The sequence below is a fragment of the Lutzomyia longipalpis genome, chromosome 4 (assembly GCF_024334085.1).
Source record: "Lutzomyia longipalpis isolate SR_M1_2022 chromosome 4, ASM2433408v1".
NCBI lineage: Eukaryota > Metazoa > Arthropoda > Insecta > Diptera > Psychodidae > Lutzomyia > Lutzomyia longipalpis.
In genome coordinates this window covers 20123472-20140500 of record NC_074710.1, presented here as the reverse complement: position 1 = coordinate 20140500, position 17029 = coordinate 20123472, and the positions used below count along the sequence as shown (strand labels likewise).

The 17029-nt window shown below is 35.7% G+C and overlaps 2 protein-coding genes across 3 annotated transcripts; one reads left to right on the top strand and one right to left on the bottom strand.

Annotated features, from left to right (window-relative positions):
• Window positions 1-28: 28 nt before the first annotated feature.
• Window positions 29-8625, bottom strand: LOC129794682 (triple functional domain protein). 2 transcript variants are annotated; one of them, XM_055835499.1, is made up of 12 exons: window positions 7690-8625; window positions 5967-6182; window positions 4739-5324; window positions 4338-4671; window positions 4015-4161; window positions 3803-3836; window positions 3246-3486; window positions 959-1033; window positions 764-874; window positions 565-696; window positions 373-501; window positions 29-295 (listed from the first exon to the last, which is right to left on the bottom strand). In XM_055835499.1, exons 1-12 carry the CDS (start codon window positions 8130-8132, stop codon window positions 83-85), a joined length of 2661 nt encoding a protein of 886 aa, XP_055691474.1. In that variant the 5' UTR covers window positions 8133-8625; the 3' UTR covers window positions 29-82. The 2 variants fall into 2 exon arrangements, with proteins under 2 accessions (XP_055691474.1, XP_055691473.1); XM_055835498.1 differs by having other exon boundaries at window positions 938-1033; window positions 7690-8566.
• Window positions 8626-10951: 2326 nt separating this feature from the next.
• On the top strand, window positions 10952-17000 carry LOC129794761 (glutathione S-transferase). The gene is made up of 4 exons (XM_055835617.1): window positions 10952-10996; window positions 11577-11742; window positions 16238-16405; window positions 16487-17000. The coding sequence occupies exons 2-4, from the start codon at window positions 11610-11612 to the stop codon at window positions 16795-16797; spliced, it is 612 nt and encodes a 203-aa protein (XP_055691592.1). The 5' UTR covers window positions 10952-10996; window positions 11577-11609; the 3' UTR covers window positions 16798-17000.
• The last annotated feature ends 29 nt before the right edge of the window (window positions 17001-17029 follow it).

Sequence of the window (17029 nt, the reverse complement as noted above, 5' to 3'; positions counted from 1 at the left end):
GAACTAGAGAAAAAATTTAAAAAAAAACTTTTCTGCTTATAACTAATTTATATTAAGTTTTATTCTGTAAAAAAAGAACAATTCACTTCCTCGACGTTACGCTGTGTCTGTAGAATTCCGTGAATTTCCTCATGAAAAGCTGCTTTTTGTCCTGAGTCCTGAAAATGAGCGGATACACCGCCTGATCGCCTGTTTTGATGCAAAACTTAAGTCTATTTGCATTTAATTTACTTTCACGAAGAAGGAGATTGTCGTACGACGTGTGAAAGAGAACGGAAGTGAAGTAGGAAGACTCCTTAAAACAAAACAACAAAAAAAAGAAGATTTTAAAAATTCTGGAGCAAAGCGTTGTGAGGAGAAAATTCAGAATACCTGATCCTGCTTAACTTTGCAGCAAACTACTTGACGCTCCATTAGGAGGACACAGTAGTTCCACGTCCCAAAAGCTCTAGCTGCTACATTATCAGCATATCTAACGAATCCTACACTTCTTCGGTTCATCTGGAGGGAGAATAAAATGGAATAAGAAACGGTTATTTTTTGAAAAGTTTCAAAACTTCTCACCCTAAAATCACTGCAGGTGAAAACTTTGGCATTATTCTCCACAGATTTGGTTAGATTGTTCAGTTCAGCCTCAAGAACGGCGGCTACTTTGAAGATGGAGCTCATTGTATTGATCCCTTCGCTGAAGAAACACTGCAAAGAGCCAAAAAACAGTCTTATTGAGAATATTCAATTATAAAGAAAATTTCTAGAAGCTCACCTCAAGAATGAAATGAATGGCCGCCTCGTAGGCAGAAAGTCTCTTAATGGGTAGTTGCAGAAAAACCTTAATGCCCGCTTCGACATCTTCACTCATCAAAGCTGTTTGGGTCTGCATTGAAAAAGGTCAAAGGAGAAATACTTTGAGTAGTCTAACAAAGTGGCCAGATATTACCTTTTTTGAGCAAAACTTTACATTGTAATCAAGGAGAGTCTGCTGCACGCTCATCAGCTCCGTTGCGTAGGTCATGTAGATGCCAAGAGAGCCGTCCTAAGAGGTTAAAGATTAAAACAATTTTCATAAGAAGAGAAAAACTTTAAATCGAGAATTTAGATAACATGAAGAAGTATTTCCCGTCCTTAAATCTTCAAGGACGTTAGATCCTGATAAGACTATTTTCTTCAATTAAAGAATTTTGATACAAAAACAAACTCTTTCAAGATAGGAGAAAAAAATGATCAAATAGTGAATGAATCAGTATTTGGGGAGATTTTTCAGTTTACGTCAATTCTTTTGTTGGTACAACTGGTCTCCCCAGAGCACGCAGAAAGATCATTTCAAGTCTTGGCTGAAGTATTCTCGAATAAAACTCATCAGTTCATCATCAGATAAGATTAAACACGAACGATGCGTCTTCTTTTTGTGACTATATTCCTTGGATTTTTCTTTCTATCAGTGTTTGGTAAAGTACTTAAACAAATAAGTTTCCGTTAAGCAATCCTTGTAATATCCGCGTAAAAAAAATTTTTAGGACAAGCAGGAAATGCCGCAAATCCTAGCCAACCCCCAAAGGATGAACCCAACAAGCCTACAATTCTAAACAAGATGATGCAAAAAGCCTACGCCAAATTACTCCCAGTTGCAGAACGTCAGGTCATTCGAGGAATTGAAAAGCTAGCAGATAGAGTTGGACTACCAGATAAATTAACTGATAAAATTATCAGTGCAGCCATAGAAGAATTTCCAACTATCCGAAAGAATTAAAGGCTCCTCAATAAAGTTTTGTTAATTTGAACTAAGAAAATCTTTTTAACGGAAGAATTGTTTGACTGAAAGAATGGAGTATACGTAACTGGAAGACAAGAGAAAGCAGAAGAGAAAGAAAGTGCAGGAAGATCCTCGAAAAAAGGACAAAAGCAGGGAAAAATGAATTAAAGAAAAGGGAAAAGAACGTAGACAAGTAGTTGTGAAGAGAGAAAGTACAAAGGAGAAAAAATTGTAATTGTAGGAGCAGCTCAGGTAAGTTTAAAGAAAAATATTTAGCAGACAGGATTGTAGAAACAGTATGTGGATTAAGAAGATCTGGTATATAAAGAAGGTTTGTGAGAACGGACATAGGGGATGAAATTCACTGGTCAGACACACTTAAGATTTCTTAAGAATGACTTAAGTTTTCAGAAAATTCTTTAAGAAAACTTAAGATTTCCTAAGAAAAATTTAATATTCTAAAGTTTTCTTAAGCGAAACTCAAGATTTCTTCAGTCAGGCTGAATCGGGCAAAACACATACATATTTTTCAATGATTCACGAATGACTAAACACCATCAAGGTAAAATGTTCGAAAAATATGAATTTGAACCTTTTCCACCTGACTAAGGAAACCTTAAGTTTAGATTGTGAAAAATTTAGAAATTTTATATTTATCTTAAAAAAAACTTAAGTTATTCTTAAGAAAAATTAGGAAAAATTTAAAAATCTTAAATTTTGCTTTAAAAAACTTAAAAATTCATGAGTTTTCTTGAGTTTTCTTGAGAAAGTTTATCACATTATTGAGGAAACTGAAGCCTTTTTTTTAAGAGATCTTAAGACATATTTTAGGATAAATCAAGGACTTTTTAGGGCTCTTAGGATGAATTGTGGTAGTCAAGGATATAAGGAAGAAGGTAGGATATTCATCGTTTGATTGTATCCTTTTGCGTTCTTTTGATTTTCATATGAAACTTGCGGGGAAAATTTTAACAGGATCACCAGCCTGTTATCGGATATACCTGTTATCATCCGATAAGTTTCTACCTGTTTTTACCAAAGTTTTAAGTTTATGTCTATGAAATTAAGTATTTGTGTACTACAGATAGCCAAATGAAAGTGATAGTCTAAGTGGTCTAAGCAGTTATATAAGATAAACCAAGATAAGACAAATAATTGTTAAAAAAAACAATTATTTCTTGTAAGAACCAGTAAAATCTAACTTATACTGAGAGAATGACTCTGAGCGATGAATTTTCTAATGATGTTTTAAAACCTGATGCTTTTTTTTTTAATTCCAATAAAAAAAATCCAAAGATAGTAAATTTCTAAGCCGCCAATTCTTTCAAGCACGGAAATTGTTTTAAGACTCACAGCACATTGCTTCAGTTTAGTTAGAATTCAGCCATATTGTGGGAAAAATTAGCTCACAATGGCCGCCTCCTTAGCCGCCATATTGAAATTCTTTAAGGTTTAATCACAAATTAAAGTAAATTGAAAACTTTTCAGAGCTTACCGATATGAAGTCATTGAAGAGATTGCAAATTTCCTCCACATCCATATCGCATTCACGTAATTTGGGCAAAAATCTGTCTCTGTGCATCTCACAGATGGCTTCAAGGCACTGAATGTAGCCCCCAATGTTCTGCCTCACATCCTCAGGTAGGTGATCTACTAGCTTCTTCTTGTACGTGTACAGCATTGATACGTAGTGCTTCTCACTGTTGAGCAGTCGCTGAAGGTTCTTGTTCTCATACCTACAACACCGCATAGTAGATGGGAGAAAATGAGAAAGAAAAACGAGAAAGATAAGAAAATTCAAAGATTTTAAATTTAAAAAAAAAATAACGACAAAACATACAAAAATAACCTCCAGCCCCCCATCAAAAGCAAAAATGAAGAGACTCTTTGTTTTTTCATGTGTGGGAGTAACATCCCTGAAAAGTACTTTATTTGTTTTCTTAATAAATAAAATGAAAATAATAATATAAAGTCTATGTGTGAATATTGTACTGATAATCTCTTCTAAAAAATATTTATCTCAATCAGGATTTTTGCTCTAAATTCACGTACCATGTGGTCCTTCGGCTATCCAAATCGAGATCTCCTTCACAAGATGGCGTTGAGTTGAAAAAGAAAACGAGCGGGAAAAAAGCATAAAAACATTAAGAATTTAAAAGAAAAGTTAAAAAGTTAGAGAGATTATTTTACTGAACTGTAAAGGAGTTTATTCATTTTGATGACTCCACAAAACCACACATAGTTTGTCTAAAATGGAAACTTACGACTAGATTGACTACTTCGGTAGCCACTTGATGAACTTGCGATGCTCAAATTACTCATAATGCTCCCCCTGGTGCTATTCCGGAATTCCGGAACGACTGATTTGTAGCTCTGTCGGTTTACTCGCCCGCGGCTATTCTTCAATTTTTCTATAAAAATTAAAATAAAGAAAACAGATTCAAACAAACCTCCTAATTTATAGCAATTTTAAAAATAAATATGGAGGAATACAATGGCGTCCCTCTTAACGATTATTCGCCATCTGGCGTTAATTTTGCGTCATCTTTTAATTTAAAAAAACGTTCTTCAAAACAAAAACACAAACCTTCATTGGCAAATTCCATGAGAACGTGTGTTATATGATCACTCCATTTGCTTATAGCCGGAGAAGGTCCATAGATATCCAGCTGTTTCTGCCCAAGACGATCTCTAAAGAGCGAAATCTTCCCTCTATTGACATCCTGCAGAATACCAAGTTTAGCAAATGCATAGTGCCCTCTGTAGAGATATGTGGGTTTATTGTCCGGACCCTTGTTCTCCGTGTAGACGATGCACTTCTCAAAGAGAAAGACATGCCCACGGAATCGTCGACCAGCGTCATTGTCATGAAATTCAAATGCTTCAAAGTCTCTGAATTTCCCCTGATGAGTGAGATTAATCTACAAAAGATCAGAGAAAAAATTAATTTTCTAACCTCAAAAAAAGGACCTAGACGGCAACCCTAACCTCAAAGCACTCAGTAATGTCCATGACATTCATTGAGGAGTTTATGCAGTCTGCCAACTTCGTAACAGCCTTCCATGCACGAGAAGTTTCCGCAAGTTGGGATTTAACTTCTGCTGACCTCTCAATGTTCTTCCCCAATTCCTCGAGAATATTCTCAAGGAGTAGCTTGTAGCGTGGAATACGCTGAATTGGCTGTAGGAGTAAGCTGAGTATCCCCAAACGATCACCAACTTCTTCCATACTCTTTGCGAAAAAACTCTCATGATCTTCACAGATCTTTTTTGCACGTGAACAGTTCATGGCGTACAAGACGTAGCAGTAGAAGTACTCTTCACTGATGTACTTCATGAAGACTCGCGCAATCTTCTCAACATCCCCAAAACAGTCTCGCAGGGAGGGAAGAAGAGTTTCAGCGTGAAACTCAAAGATACGTCTCAGATTGCCAAAGATTATATTTTCACGACCACGGAGGGACATTGGGAGTTCTCCTTTGAAGACCTTTGTGTAGCCTTCAATACCACGACGGAGGACATCCACGTAGGTTTCTTCTGTCTTTATCAGTTCATCCGCAAGGAGAACAACACGCCTTGATGTGCGAAAATATAAATTAGAAAAATGAATTCTTAAAATAAATATGGAGGAATTCAATAGCGTCCCTCTTAATGATCATGCGCCATCTGGCGTTAATTTTGCTATTGCTTTGAAATTTTTCTTTTAACTAGTAAGAGCTTGTACCCTCACAAATTCCTATATAGTTTGATGGAAACTTTACAGATAAAGTTATTTATGAGAGGAAAATTCAAAAATCCAATAAAAAAATCCCTAAAAAAATAAAGTAGCGTCCCTTTTCCCGCTCAATCGCCACCTGGTGCCCATTTTTGTAAAACTGCACCGCCATTAAATATTATGCAGCAACAGAAAATTTGAAGCATAACAATGAAATTAAAAGCCAATTGAAATTCCAAAGTGAATTTTCTTATCAAAACGCGCATTTGTACAAAAAAAACGTCAATCGACCATTAAATATTCTCATACCTAACTTCCCTAATCAACCCACAAACACTTGTAAAGTGTCGTTATCAATGAAATCTCTCAAATGGTAATTGCAAAAGTGTTTCTTTGTCATGTAACCAAACCCATGCTAACTGATAAGATATCAAAACGGGGAATTTTTCTTCGGCAATATAATTTTAGTCAACACTGAAAAGGGTACTAAAAATATTCTTACGTTGATATTGAATCCTGTGACGTTGGACGAACTTGTTGAGGAACTTGCAAGTAGTTGTCATCATCCTCGGAGTCACTTGAATCGAATGTACTGTCACTGTAACCGTCATAATCTTGTTCGTACTGCTGTGAAATGTCTTCGTAAATTTCTGTATTTTTCACTTCAATCACAGGCAATGGAGAGGCTTCTTCTACCTCATCGTCCTCTTCGAAATCGCTGTTGAAAGAAAATTTAAATTATTGGTTTTTAAATTCATTCCTGGATGTTCTTAGAATTCAATTTTTTTAAACTAAAGACGCCATTTTGGAACTTTTTCTTTTAGTTTTGAAACAACTCTTAGTGTGTCTTCGCTAACTCTATGACGTGTCGATAAAAATTTAAAGATCCTTCATCAGGTACAACGAATTACAGTAAAGAAAACTTTTTCCTTCAAATTTCAACACTTTCAGCATATTAAAATTCAAAATTTATATTTTGAAACTATTTAAACCCTTTAATGAGTCATATTATCCTTATTTAAAGTTGAAAATTTTATATTTTGTTGAATTTTTTTGCTTCCTTCATGAGCCTAATTTTTTTTTGGATATTTTCTTCTTCATTTGTTAACGTTTTTTAACGAAATTTATTCAATTGAAACGTAGGTGAACCGAGAATTAAAATAACCACGCCCCCATTTGATCTTAGTTGATTTTTTTGTGTAAAGAGCATATGCTCATTTGCTTTAATTGATATTTTCTTTCGATTTCTTTGCTAATAATCAGAATTAATTTAAAATACTTTTTTTACCAATACCTTATTCTTCTCGACAAAGAACCCAGACCTTTACAAGATAGAACTATAAATTCGATATACACTCTACTTAAAAGACATCATCAATTGAGCATTGCAGCATATGCTTCATAATAAAATAAAGAATAAAAAAAAATTATTAAAAAATACAAAAAATATTATTTTTAGCATATTTGAATGTTCTATAAAATCTACAATATTATCTATTTTTTATAGGTAGGGGAGAGCGGGGTTAAAAAAGTCACTTAATGGTTTAGAAAAAGCTCAAAATATCATATTTCCCAAACAGATAAAGCGAAATGTATAGCTCATTTCTTTAGGTAATTTACTGCCCTACAACTCTTTCTCAGATCATTTTGTTCTATCTAGCTAGGAAATATGATATTTTAGGCTTTTTCCAAACCCTTAAGTGACTTTATTAGCCCCGCTCTCCCTTATTTATTTTATAAGATATATTTTGAATGAATAAACTCCTTTTAAATCTTAAACACTTCTTTCGCATCTTTCTATATTTAAGAAAAATTCTCTGTTGCAATGAAAATGATTTTTTTATGAACTCTTTTCGGAGTTTTGAGTGACTCACTTTACCCCTTTTGTAAAACAACATTGCAGTCTTGGAAAATTTCATCTGATTAAAATAAAATTCGTAATGGCTCATGAAAAATCACTTTAATGCTAAATTAGGGCACAATGGGCGCAATTCGAAGTAATTTCTATTGAACTTTCGCTTTTATTACTCTTCAACCCCAAATTCATCACAAAAGACTTGAATAAATACGAAATCGCAGTTCTTTATCAAAACACTTAATGAAACCAAAACACAGCTTAGAGAGAGAGAGAGAAAGAGAGAGGACATCCTCCATCACTATAAAACTTTCTTATCAACTATGGGACTGAATTTACGCATTTTTTTCGTATCACTTTATATATGTACCTAGAATCACATTTTGATGGGTGTGTGGGTGTGTTATCAGTGGATTGGGCAACACTCAAGTTACTATCGCGGTTTCCCACTGAGCCCTCCTTCGCCTCCTCCTCCTCCTCCAATGCCTCTTGAGCTATTTCTTCATACTGATGACTCACGTCGTCGCTGGGAATATTTTCATCCTCATGGGATTCCTCTTCATGCGCTTCCACCTCCTTTGGCAGCTGTGGTAGTTCCCTTTTAGGCGGTCTGGGGGATTTGCTGCATTTTGGAAGCTCTTCCCGATTCTCCTGGCAGAGCCGTTCAAACTGCAGCAGACGCATGTGAACGATGGATTTTCCACAGGATGTCCGAATCCCGCGTGGAGGCCTCTCAGGAGCACGTTCCATTTCACACTCAAACGAACTTGTGCCACTATCACTGGAAATCCGATTGAGAGCCTCATTCTCCATTATTCCCAATTCACAGAAAATTCTCAATTTAAAGGCACAAAATTGAGAAGAAAATTTTTTTTTGCTCAAGAAAACTCTCTTAGCTGAGTTGCGCACGTTCACCCAGCAAAAATCTTCACAAAATACTGACACACTTCTCGCACCCAGCTTTACTTCCAAAACGATGAGGTTTTTGTCTTATCAGTTGTTTGATAGGAGTTGCAAATTTTCTTGTATAGGTGCGATCGCAGGTAAATTGACGAAAAAACATTCACTTTTCCCACCCAAAGCTCGCCTCTGAAAAGTTCTGATGAAATTTATTTTTCTAATATGTTATTTGCAGCAGCAATTAAAGTTTCGCATTCTCACCTTCACCGTGAGAATTGCAAGTTTTTTTTCTTTCTAAAAAATACGTCTCCAAAGCCACGAGAGAAACACACTAATCTGCTTTTTTCTCAACGGCACTTTGTAGTGAAAAACACAATGCTCACACACTTGTTGCTCCCATGATAATGAAGAATCTTATCAAAGCTTTCGAGTACGGTGTCCACGGTGGAGCTTTGAGAGCTTTCGCGCATGAAGTAGGTTTGAATTGTAACGGCTGAAAAGGTCTTGAGGCGATTTATTTAATGATTTGATCTATTTTTTCCTATTTTTGTCACTAAGCAGTGACGACAGAATGCTTCACAATATTGATTAGTTTGATGGGAAAGAGAAGGGTTGACACGTTGGGCATACATATTGAATTTCTCAATGAATTTTGTAGGATTTGTGAAGGAACTTATTGTGGGTTTTTGCAATACGAAAGGAATATTGCAACATTGACAAAGGACAAAAAATTTTTAAGGATATTTCTTATTTTTAATTCATTTTGTGTTTAATGATTTTTATTATTTCATTATTAGAAGAGTTAGAATATAAACAGAAGGGTTCAGAATAAACTTAAGAAATCATCTTTTCCATTGAAACAAAGTAAAATGGTCTAAAACAAATATTGTAGAGCAGAACGTTTCCCATAATAATGACCTATTGAAAAATAAATTTCCTTTTAAGTCATTTGTGGTGGAAAATTTGTTGTTCAGTGGGCAAGGGAACTATACAAGGATTCTAAAGGTAGTGACCCGACAGCTCCCGATTGTATAGTTTATCAGAAAATTTACTTCCTTTTTAGGGTCGTTCAACGACCCCACCTTGGCGCTCTAAGGAAGTTCCAAGGTCTTGGCCTCCTGCAGGTTAAATAGAGCAGCTCAAATTCTCCTCTTCGTCTTCAAGTACTCCTTTACCATTTATTTTTACAAAAAAGAATAATAAAATAATTTTAAAAAGAACCTCAAAACTACAAAAGCGAGTATGCAAATACTTTTATTACTTCCTCCACCAGAGTATCGACAAATCGTTTTTTTTTTTTGTAAAATCACATAAGAATCTCATGCATAAATTAATAAACTGGAATATGCGTCACTTGATCCATCTTCTTCCTTTTAATTAAAACAAAATTAACATCACGAGACTTCTCACAGATTGTTCTAATTTAGGCCATCAAGGTCATGAATGGTCTTGGAAAAAAAAATCTACTTACTACAAAAAGCTAAAAGTGTAAAAAAAAACAACCTGTAATGACCCATAACTACATCCACTTCATCACTCAATTAACTTTCGCTTTTGGTAGCTTATCACTCATGAAATGCCTCGTCACCGCGTGAATCTTATCACACGCCCAGAATATTCTTCACTGTGGGTGGAATTTAATGGGAAAAATGATCTTGAAAATAACAACTCCAAATGCTCCAATTCTTTTGCAATTTAAAGAGTTTTGATCGGAAATTTTTTCCAAGGTGGAAAATGCCGGAAAATACCGGCTTTTCAGCTTCGTTTATACCTACATATGCAGCAGTAATGTAGATATTGATAGAAGATGAATCCAACCCTGGAGGGTATATATTGATAAAAGCGCGGCAAAAAGAGCTTCGTCATGTCCAGAGAAGAAGACGACAAACGCCCAAGTATCGAGGCAACTGAAAGGGAACAAACACACTCAAGTGCTCAGTATAAAGGGGCAAGCGGGGGCAGACCGGAGACATGCTACCACACCATTTTGACGGAGTTAATGAGGAAGAGACAGTGAGAGAGTGGTTTAAGTGAAATTCCGCTGTGTATTCTATTCGTAAGACCATCTCCACGCAGAATCCCACTGATATTGTAATTGATCTAAGAACTGAAACCTTAAGAAAAATCTTCAACTTTTCAATTTTAAGTCCTTAAAAGTAAGTGCTTTAAGTATTCCACAGAAACCAAGTAAAATTCACTACTAAGCCGCTAACGTATGACCCAATGGACCTGACAGAGTTAAGCTAAGCTTAAGTATGAAAAAAAAATTTCAACAGAACTTTACCTAAATTATGAAACTTAAGTCTTATTTTTCAAACTTTTAACTTTTAGGTTAGACCTAGGTCTAATCTAGGACCAAATCTTCAAACCCTTAAAGCTTTACATTGGAAAACTTTGAATCCAGAATAAGAAAAAACTTTTAAAAAATGGCTCTAAAAATTAAGCATATAGTTTAACCGTTTTGAGACTAATGAGACCTTTTCTTTCTTCGATTTTGAAAATACTCGATTTTTGATAATTATTTTTAATTTATTGAGTTAAAGAAATTGCAGAACATTTTGTTTTCAAACAAACTAAAGTCGTTGACTCACCGGAGAATCTCTGGCACCGTGAGATGTCTGTGGGTTTATAGTACTGGATATACATACACATACAAATGGTATGGCTTCGATGATGTTCGGCCGGCATATAAAAAGAAGCGCCGGGTGATTCGCACCTAGTCCACTTGGGAGGTTCGTCAGCTCGCGGTATCGTGCTATCCGGCCCACTGTCTTCAGGTAAGGCGGTCTACTCTCAGTGGAAAATGCGGAAAAATCTCAAATGGAAATATTGTGAAATTCCCTTCTCTCTCTCTCTGGAAAAATACTCTGTGCTCGATGATTGTGTTTAGTGATCTTCGCGATCGTAGCTCTATGTGGGTGATCATTTCATTTTTTTGGTGATCTCAAGGTCATTCTATTAGCGAATTCTCTTCTTTTTTTTGTGTGCACCAAAAGGCAAAATGAGTTTAGCAAATTGAATTAGAAAAGTGAGTTTTTTTTTGTTACAAATAAGAGAGAAAAAGTGCCAACTGTAGATCAGTGTTGATCGCGAACAACGCCCACATAGAGGAAACTATTTAGTGATCGTGTCGAAGAGTGGGGAAAAAACGTTCTCAATTGGAATTTTCTTGGCGCCTGAGAAGCTTTTTTTTTTTTGGAGAGGGATAGAATACAAATAAGAAAAATTAAAAAAGGAGAATTAATACGATCGCGCACCAAATTCAGAAGGAATATTTTGGGCGCCAAAGCGATCCGCCATATAAGGGTAAAGAGAATGGGAGGTTGTCTAACGCGAAGAAATCTCGTTTTCTTGCAGATTCACCCACAAGACGCAGTTAAGAGAAGCAAAATGCCCAACTACAAAGTGATCTACTTCAATGTGAAAGCCCTGGCTGAGCCACTGCGCTTCCTCTTGGCATATGGTGGCATTGAATTTGAGGATCTGCGCGTATCACGCGAAGAATGGCCCACCCTAAAGTCCTGTAAGTATACAGCTATGAATTTTTTTAAGGCAGAGCAAACAGCCTCTTTTTTTGGCAATTGACACACTCACCCCGATCGGAACAGAAATAACCCACGGATGCCCCACCTTCATGGGCCTATCAATTGATTTCTTCACTAACTCACAATTTCTAATAATACTTCCAATTGTGTGACCCACATTGAAGCATTCAATGCATGCAATTCACTTCAGATCTTCCCTTCAATCTACTTTTGTTGCCTTTTTTTCCTCATCTTCATCATCTTGCAAACAAGATCGCACGATCAGTGATCCCCAATGTGATCAATACTCGCGCGATCGCAGCTCAAGAATTCCCTCACAACATTTTCCCACGATTTTTGTGGATTAATGAAGAATTTTCTCCACCAATTTCCACCACTCACGAGGCTCACGAGAGTCACGATCGCGCCACAATTAATCCCTCCTCGGAGTATCAATGTTAACAGGAATATTGAACTTCATTACATAACCCACGAAAGATGATAAAAAAATGAAAGTGAAGAGCATTGCTCAGCAAAACATCAAACAATTTTATCAGTAAATAGGGGAAGACGGGGTAATTTGGCCACTTTGGGGGTTTTTGGGATATATCAAGCAAGTGTGGTAGTACGAAGAAAAACAAATAGCCCTATTTTGTAGGAAATTTTCCGGCCTACAACTTTCCCATATAACACTTTTCTCAATCTCTATGAGAAATGGGTGAATTTTCCATTTTCCTGGACCCTTAGCTTAGTGGCCAAATTACCCCGAGCACGGGTAATTTGGACACTTTGGCGCATGAATTATTGAACATAAAAATTTTTGGACAATAAAATAATTTTATTTTTCCGATTATTTTATTGGAAGATAGGACATTTATCTAAGATTCATTTCCAGTAATTTGCCAGATAAAAATATTTAACAGAGCCTCAAACTTTAACATTTTCTGAACCATAAACGAGCAAAAACTAAAAGCAGCCGTTTTTCAGATTTTCGTAACTTTCTTTTTTTAGCTAAAATTTTTTGGTATAAATTGTTTATAATCATAAATAAATCATTAAAAGGCACAACCATAGTGAATATCATGAACATGCGTCGGAAAATAGTGCCGGAAAAACTCAAGTGGCCAAATTACCCCACTCCAATTTTCCGGATAAAACCATTTCCACAGGAAAATCTGTTTGAGATATCGGAAAATGGATGTCACTATCGTGTTTATGGGGAATCAATGGCCCTTAGTGACGTATAAACTAATTTTTAAGCATTAAAAAATTATCGGAAGAGTTGAATTTCCAAAATGCCAAAAGCACTTGAAAATGGAAAAAATGGTTTTTATCAAATAAAAGAAAATCTAATGATCGGATTTTCCCCAAACTTGGTACAATTGGTTATCCCTATAGGGAGTATAAACTGTGAAGAAATGGATTTTCTAGCATTAGCGGTAATACCATTTTTAGAAATCGAAAGTGGCCAAATTACCCCGTCCTCCCCTACGTCGTGATAAATTGCCGCCATAATCATGGAAATGTAATTAAAAATAAAATCCGAAGAATGCCTCAAAACATCTTTTTCATAGGGGAAAGGGTGGTAATGTTAGTGAAAAATTAGAAGAATAAAATGAAGTAGAAATCTCATATTTGAATAAACGTATTCCCTTTAATTTGACGAATTAACGTAATTATCCTTGAAGAGAAGTATTAAGGGAGCTCTCATGATGTGAAACAACGTAAGGTCTATTTAATAAAGGAGTGTAAAATTATTATTTATTGAACTTTTCTCAAAAAAGACGATTTAAAATGAGTTTTTCCAGACTTTTCCGATAGATTAGAGTGATTTTCTCTATCCCAGGTTCCCCTATTTGGCCCCTATCACAAGCAACATTATCAAAACTTTTTTTTATTTACTCAGTCGATTATAAAAAAAATAATTTAAGTAAATCTTCCTAAATTAAATGTACAGACGCAGGGATTTTTTTACAACAGTGTAAAAGAGAAGAAAAAACAGAATGGAGAACACTAAACACTCCAGAGTCAATTGAAGTGGTGTTTAGAATATAATTGGCCATAAATTTGCGTGATAAGAATACTTAAACATTGTAAAATGAATAAGCGGGTGAATATGCGATAAATTTCAATTAAGGAGAGAATGAAAATTTGGAAATGTTTCAATTTAATTTAGGGGACTCAGGGGGAGTTGATGCATACAGCTTATTAACACATCCCGCTTCTATCCTAACGTTTGATGTTAATTTTCCAATTTTAGACATTTGTTTTTTAACGTTTGACAATTCATTTTAACCTTTGCTGTTCTGTCTTCTAACTTTCGATCTTCTTGAATTTATTTTTTTTCTAACTTTTAACATTTTCTTTTAACATTTGACGCTTTTATTTTAACGTTTTTTTTTTCAACTTTTGATGTTTCTTTTATTACTCTTCAGTTTTTTTTAGCCTTCTTTAATTTTTATAATTCTTTCCTTTTACGTTTAACATTTCTCATTTAACGTTGAATATTTCTAACTTTGAGTTTGACATGTTTTTTTCTTACGTTTGATCGATCGTTTGACGTTCAAGCCTGATGCTTCTCTTGCAATATTTGAGGTTTCTTTTCCAACGTTTGAGTTTTTTTTTAACGTTTAATGATTTTTTAACTATAATTTAAACTTTCTTTAAATTTGACTTTTTTCTTCTAACGTTCGATTTATAAATCGTTTGAAAATCCTTTTCTTGCTGATTGAATTTCAGCGTGAAAATAACTTCTTTTGACCTGCGAAATAAAACATAAAATTCCTGAAGTTTAAGGGGGTGTTTAGACACCCAAATACTCTCCCTATCTCCCTCCCTTTTCAGCAACTCAAAGCAATAAGAATTCTCATAAAATTCTTATGAAAACTTTCATTCTTTTCATTGAAATTTTTAAATTCTAACACATTCTGTATTCAATTAAAATTTAAAGAACAAAAAGAGATTCTTTTTCATACCCTAGTTATAGCGTGTAAACTGAAAAATACACCATGTTTTCGGAAAATTAAATACACCAAAAATACACAAATTCACGTGGCGCCATCTATTATGGTTTCTCAAAAATACAATTTTTTGAACATTTTTACACCAACCATTTTGGCGCTCGGTGATGTGTTTTCGGAAATTCCGGATTTCAGTGTTGACATTTTTTCTATTGTCATTTTTGTTATTGTTTTGTGAATTTCATCTTGATAATAATTATTGCCTCCGGATGTGTTGTTGATGGCTCAAATTCTAGTGTGGGACCCACGGAATATGTTTATCAACATAACCCACTGCATCTGGGAGGCACATATTCGTGGCATTGAAATATCCTGCGTCATTTTCTCCCACTTTGGCACACAGCGGACTTCCCGGACATGGGATGAAAGTATGAAGTTTTGAAATATGCGTTATTTTAGGCAAACTGTCTTAATATTTACTGATTTCCTCTCCAGCTACGACACCACCGATTGCATCTTTACCCATGCTGATGTTATTCTCCTGACTGGGAAGTCAACACAGAAGGAAAAAAGAAGCCGCCTCGGTGTACTTCTTCGACTCCCGGACAAGTGAGCAAATTCACAGCATTCCCATCACAGATTCCCACATCATCAAGGTCATCTGGGATCCAAAACTCAATCAAATCTTCAGTGGCTGTGGCATTGGGGTAATAAAGTGCTCCTACGATGAGAAATTAATTCTCCGTGGGGGCAAAATTGTGCATTGTGAAGATGTACCGGAAGAAGAAGCATGTGGAAGCTTTTGGATCAACACAGGTGACACAAGCGCTACCAATGTTCCGACAAAAGAGTCGATTCCTGGATAGGGTGGACGTGCTGAACTATCCCAATGAATGACAGAGTAATAAAGTTTTAAGTAAAATGAAGAGATTGTTTTCTTTCTCGCTCTGTAGCAATCGAAAACAATTTTCTATTTATTTATTTTATTTCTATTATTCTATTTATTTTAGATTAAAAATCTTTTGGGGTTTCTTTAGGGAATCTTTCTTCTTCTTTTTTATTTTTCTCTCTAAAACATTCCGAAAGTCTCGGAATTTCAAATTTGCAAAATACAAATCTACATGTAGATTTGTATTTTACAAATTGTTGGAAAGTGCCTGGAAAACTCAATTTTCACACAAAAATTGAGTTTTTCATTAAAAATTTTCACAAAGTCGGTCTGAAATCGGTTGTAGGAAGGTTCTATTACCCATTTGGACCGAAATTGTGAGAAAAAAGTGTTAAAATATGAATTTTGAGAAAATACACAAAGGAGGGGAAATTTCAAAAAAATACACAACCTTCCCGTGTGTATTTTTCAGTTTACACGCTATAACCAGGGTATCAATGTATCTTTTCTGCTCAACCAGCTAGAAAATTGCCCCCTTATTGTGGGCTGTGCGTGGATGATTTTCGAAGCACCCAGAGAGGAGGGAAAAAAATTAGGAATTTTCCTAAAATATTTCTTTTTCTGTGTACCTTTCTGGCCATTTAGCTATGCCAATGGGCCAGATGCCCGTGCTGGAAGTAGATGGACGACGAGTTCATCAGAGCATTTCAATGGCACGCTACCTGGCGAAGCAAGTGGGTCTCGTTGGTTCCGATGCGTGGGAGGATATGCAGATTGACATCGTTGTCGACACAATCAATGATTTTCGCCTCAGTGAGTAGAATTTTCCTTTTTCTTCGGTCTTTTAGTTTTTTAAATGATCTCTAATGCTGGGAAAATGATTTTCTTGTGCAGAAATCGCCGTCGTTTCCTACGAGCCCGATGATGATGTGAAGGAGAAGAAGTTGGTCACACTCAACAACGAAGTCATTCCCTTCTACCTGGAGAAGCTCGATTCGATCGCCAAGGAGAATAAGGGACACTTTGCATTGGGAAAGCTCACATGGGCTGACCTCTACTTTGCCGGCATCCTCGATTACCTCAACTACATGACCAAGACCGACCTCACGGAAAAGTACCCCAATCTCAAGGCCGTTGTGGACAATGTGCTGTCCATTGAGAGTATCAAGGCATGGGTTGAGAAGCGACCTGTCACCGAAGTCTAATCTCCTCAAAACCATTCACACACACCCCAATGCACAAAAATCATCAACCCTCCATTGCCAGGACATCATTGTCAATGGACATTGCATCTGGATTCTTCTGCACCATGTGTCCTATAATTACTATTTTTACAAATAATACACCACTCTCAGTAATTTTGTTGCCCGAAGGAAATAAAGGCCTTTCTTTCAGTTTTCGGTGCTAATTTTGTGTTTTTTTTCTCTTTTACTTTCC

Bases quoted from the DNA above. Each gene is read 5' to 3' on its own strand.
- LOC129794761 (XM_055835617.1), top strand. From the start codon at position 11,610: ATGCCCAACTACAAAGTGATCTACTTCAATGTGAAAGCCCTGGCTGAG. The intron at 11,743-16,237 runs GTAAGTATACAG...CTGGCCATTTAG, and splicing joins ATGGCCCACCCTAAAGTCCT to CTATGCCAATGGGCCAGATG. The intron at 16,406-16,486 runs GTGAGTAGAATT...TTTCTTGTGCAG, and splicing joins AATCAATGATTTTCGCCTCA to AAATCGCCGTCGTTTCCTAC.
- LOC129794682 (XM_055835498.1), bottom strand. From the start codon at position 8,132: ATGGAGAATGAGGCTCTCAATCGGATTTCCAGTGATAGTGGCACAAGT. The intron at 6,183-7,689 runs GTACATATATAA...TTCTTTCAACAG, and splicing joins CCATCAAAATGTGATTCTAG to CGATTTCGAAGAGGACGATG. The intron at 697-763 runs GTGAGCTTCTAG...GGCTCTTTGCAG, and splicing joins CCATTCATTTCATTCTTGAG to TGTTTCTTCAGCGAAGGGAT.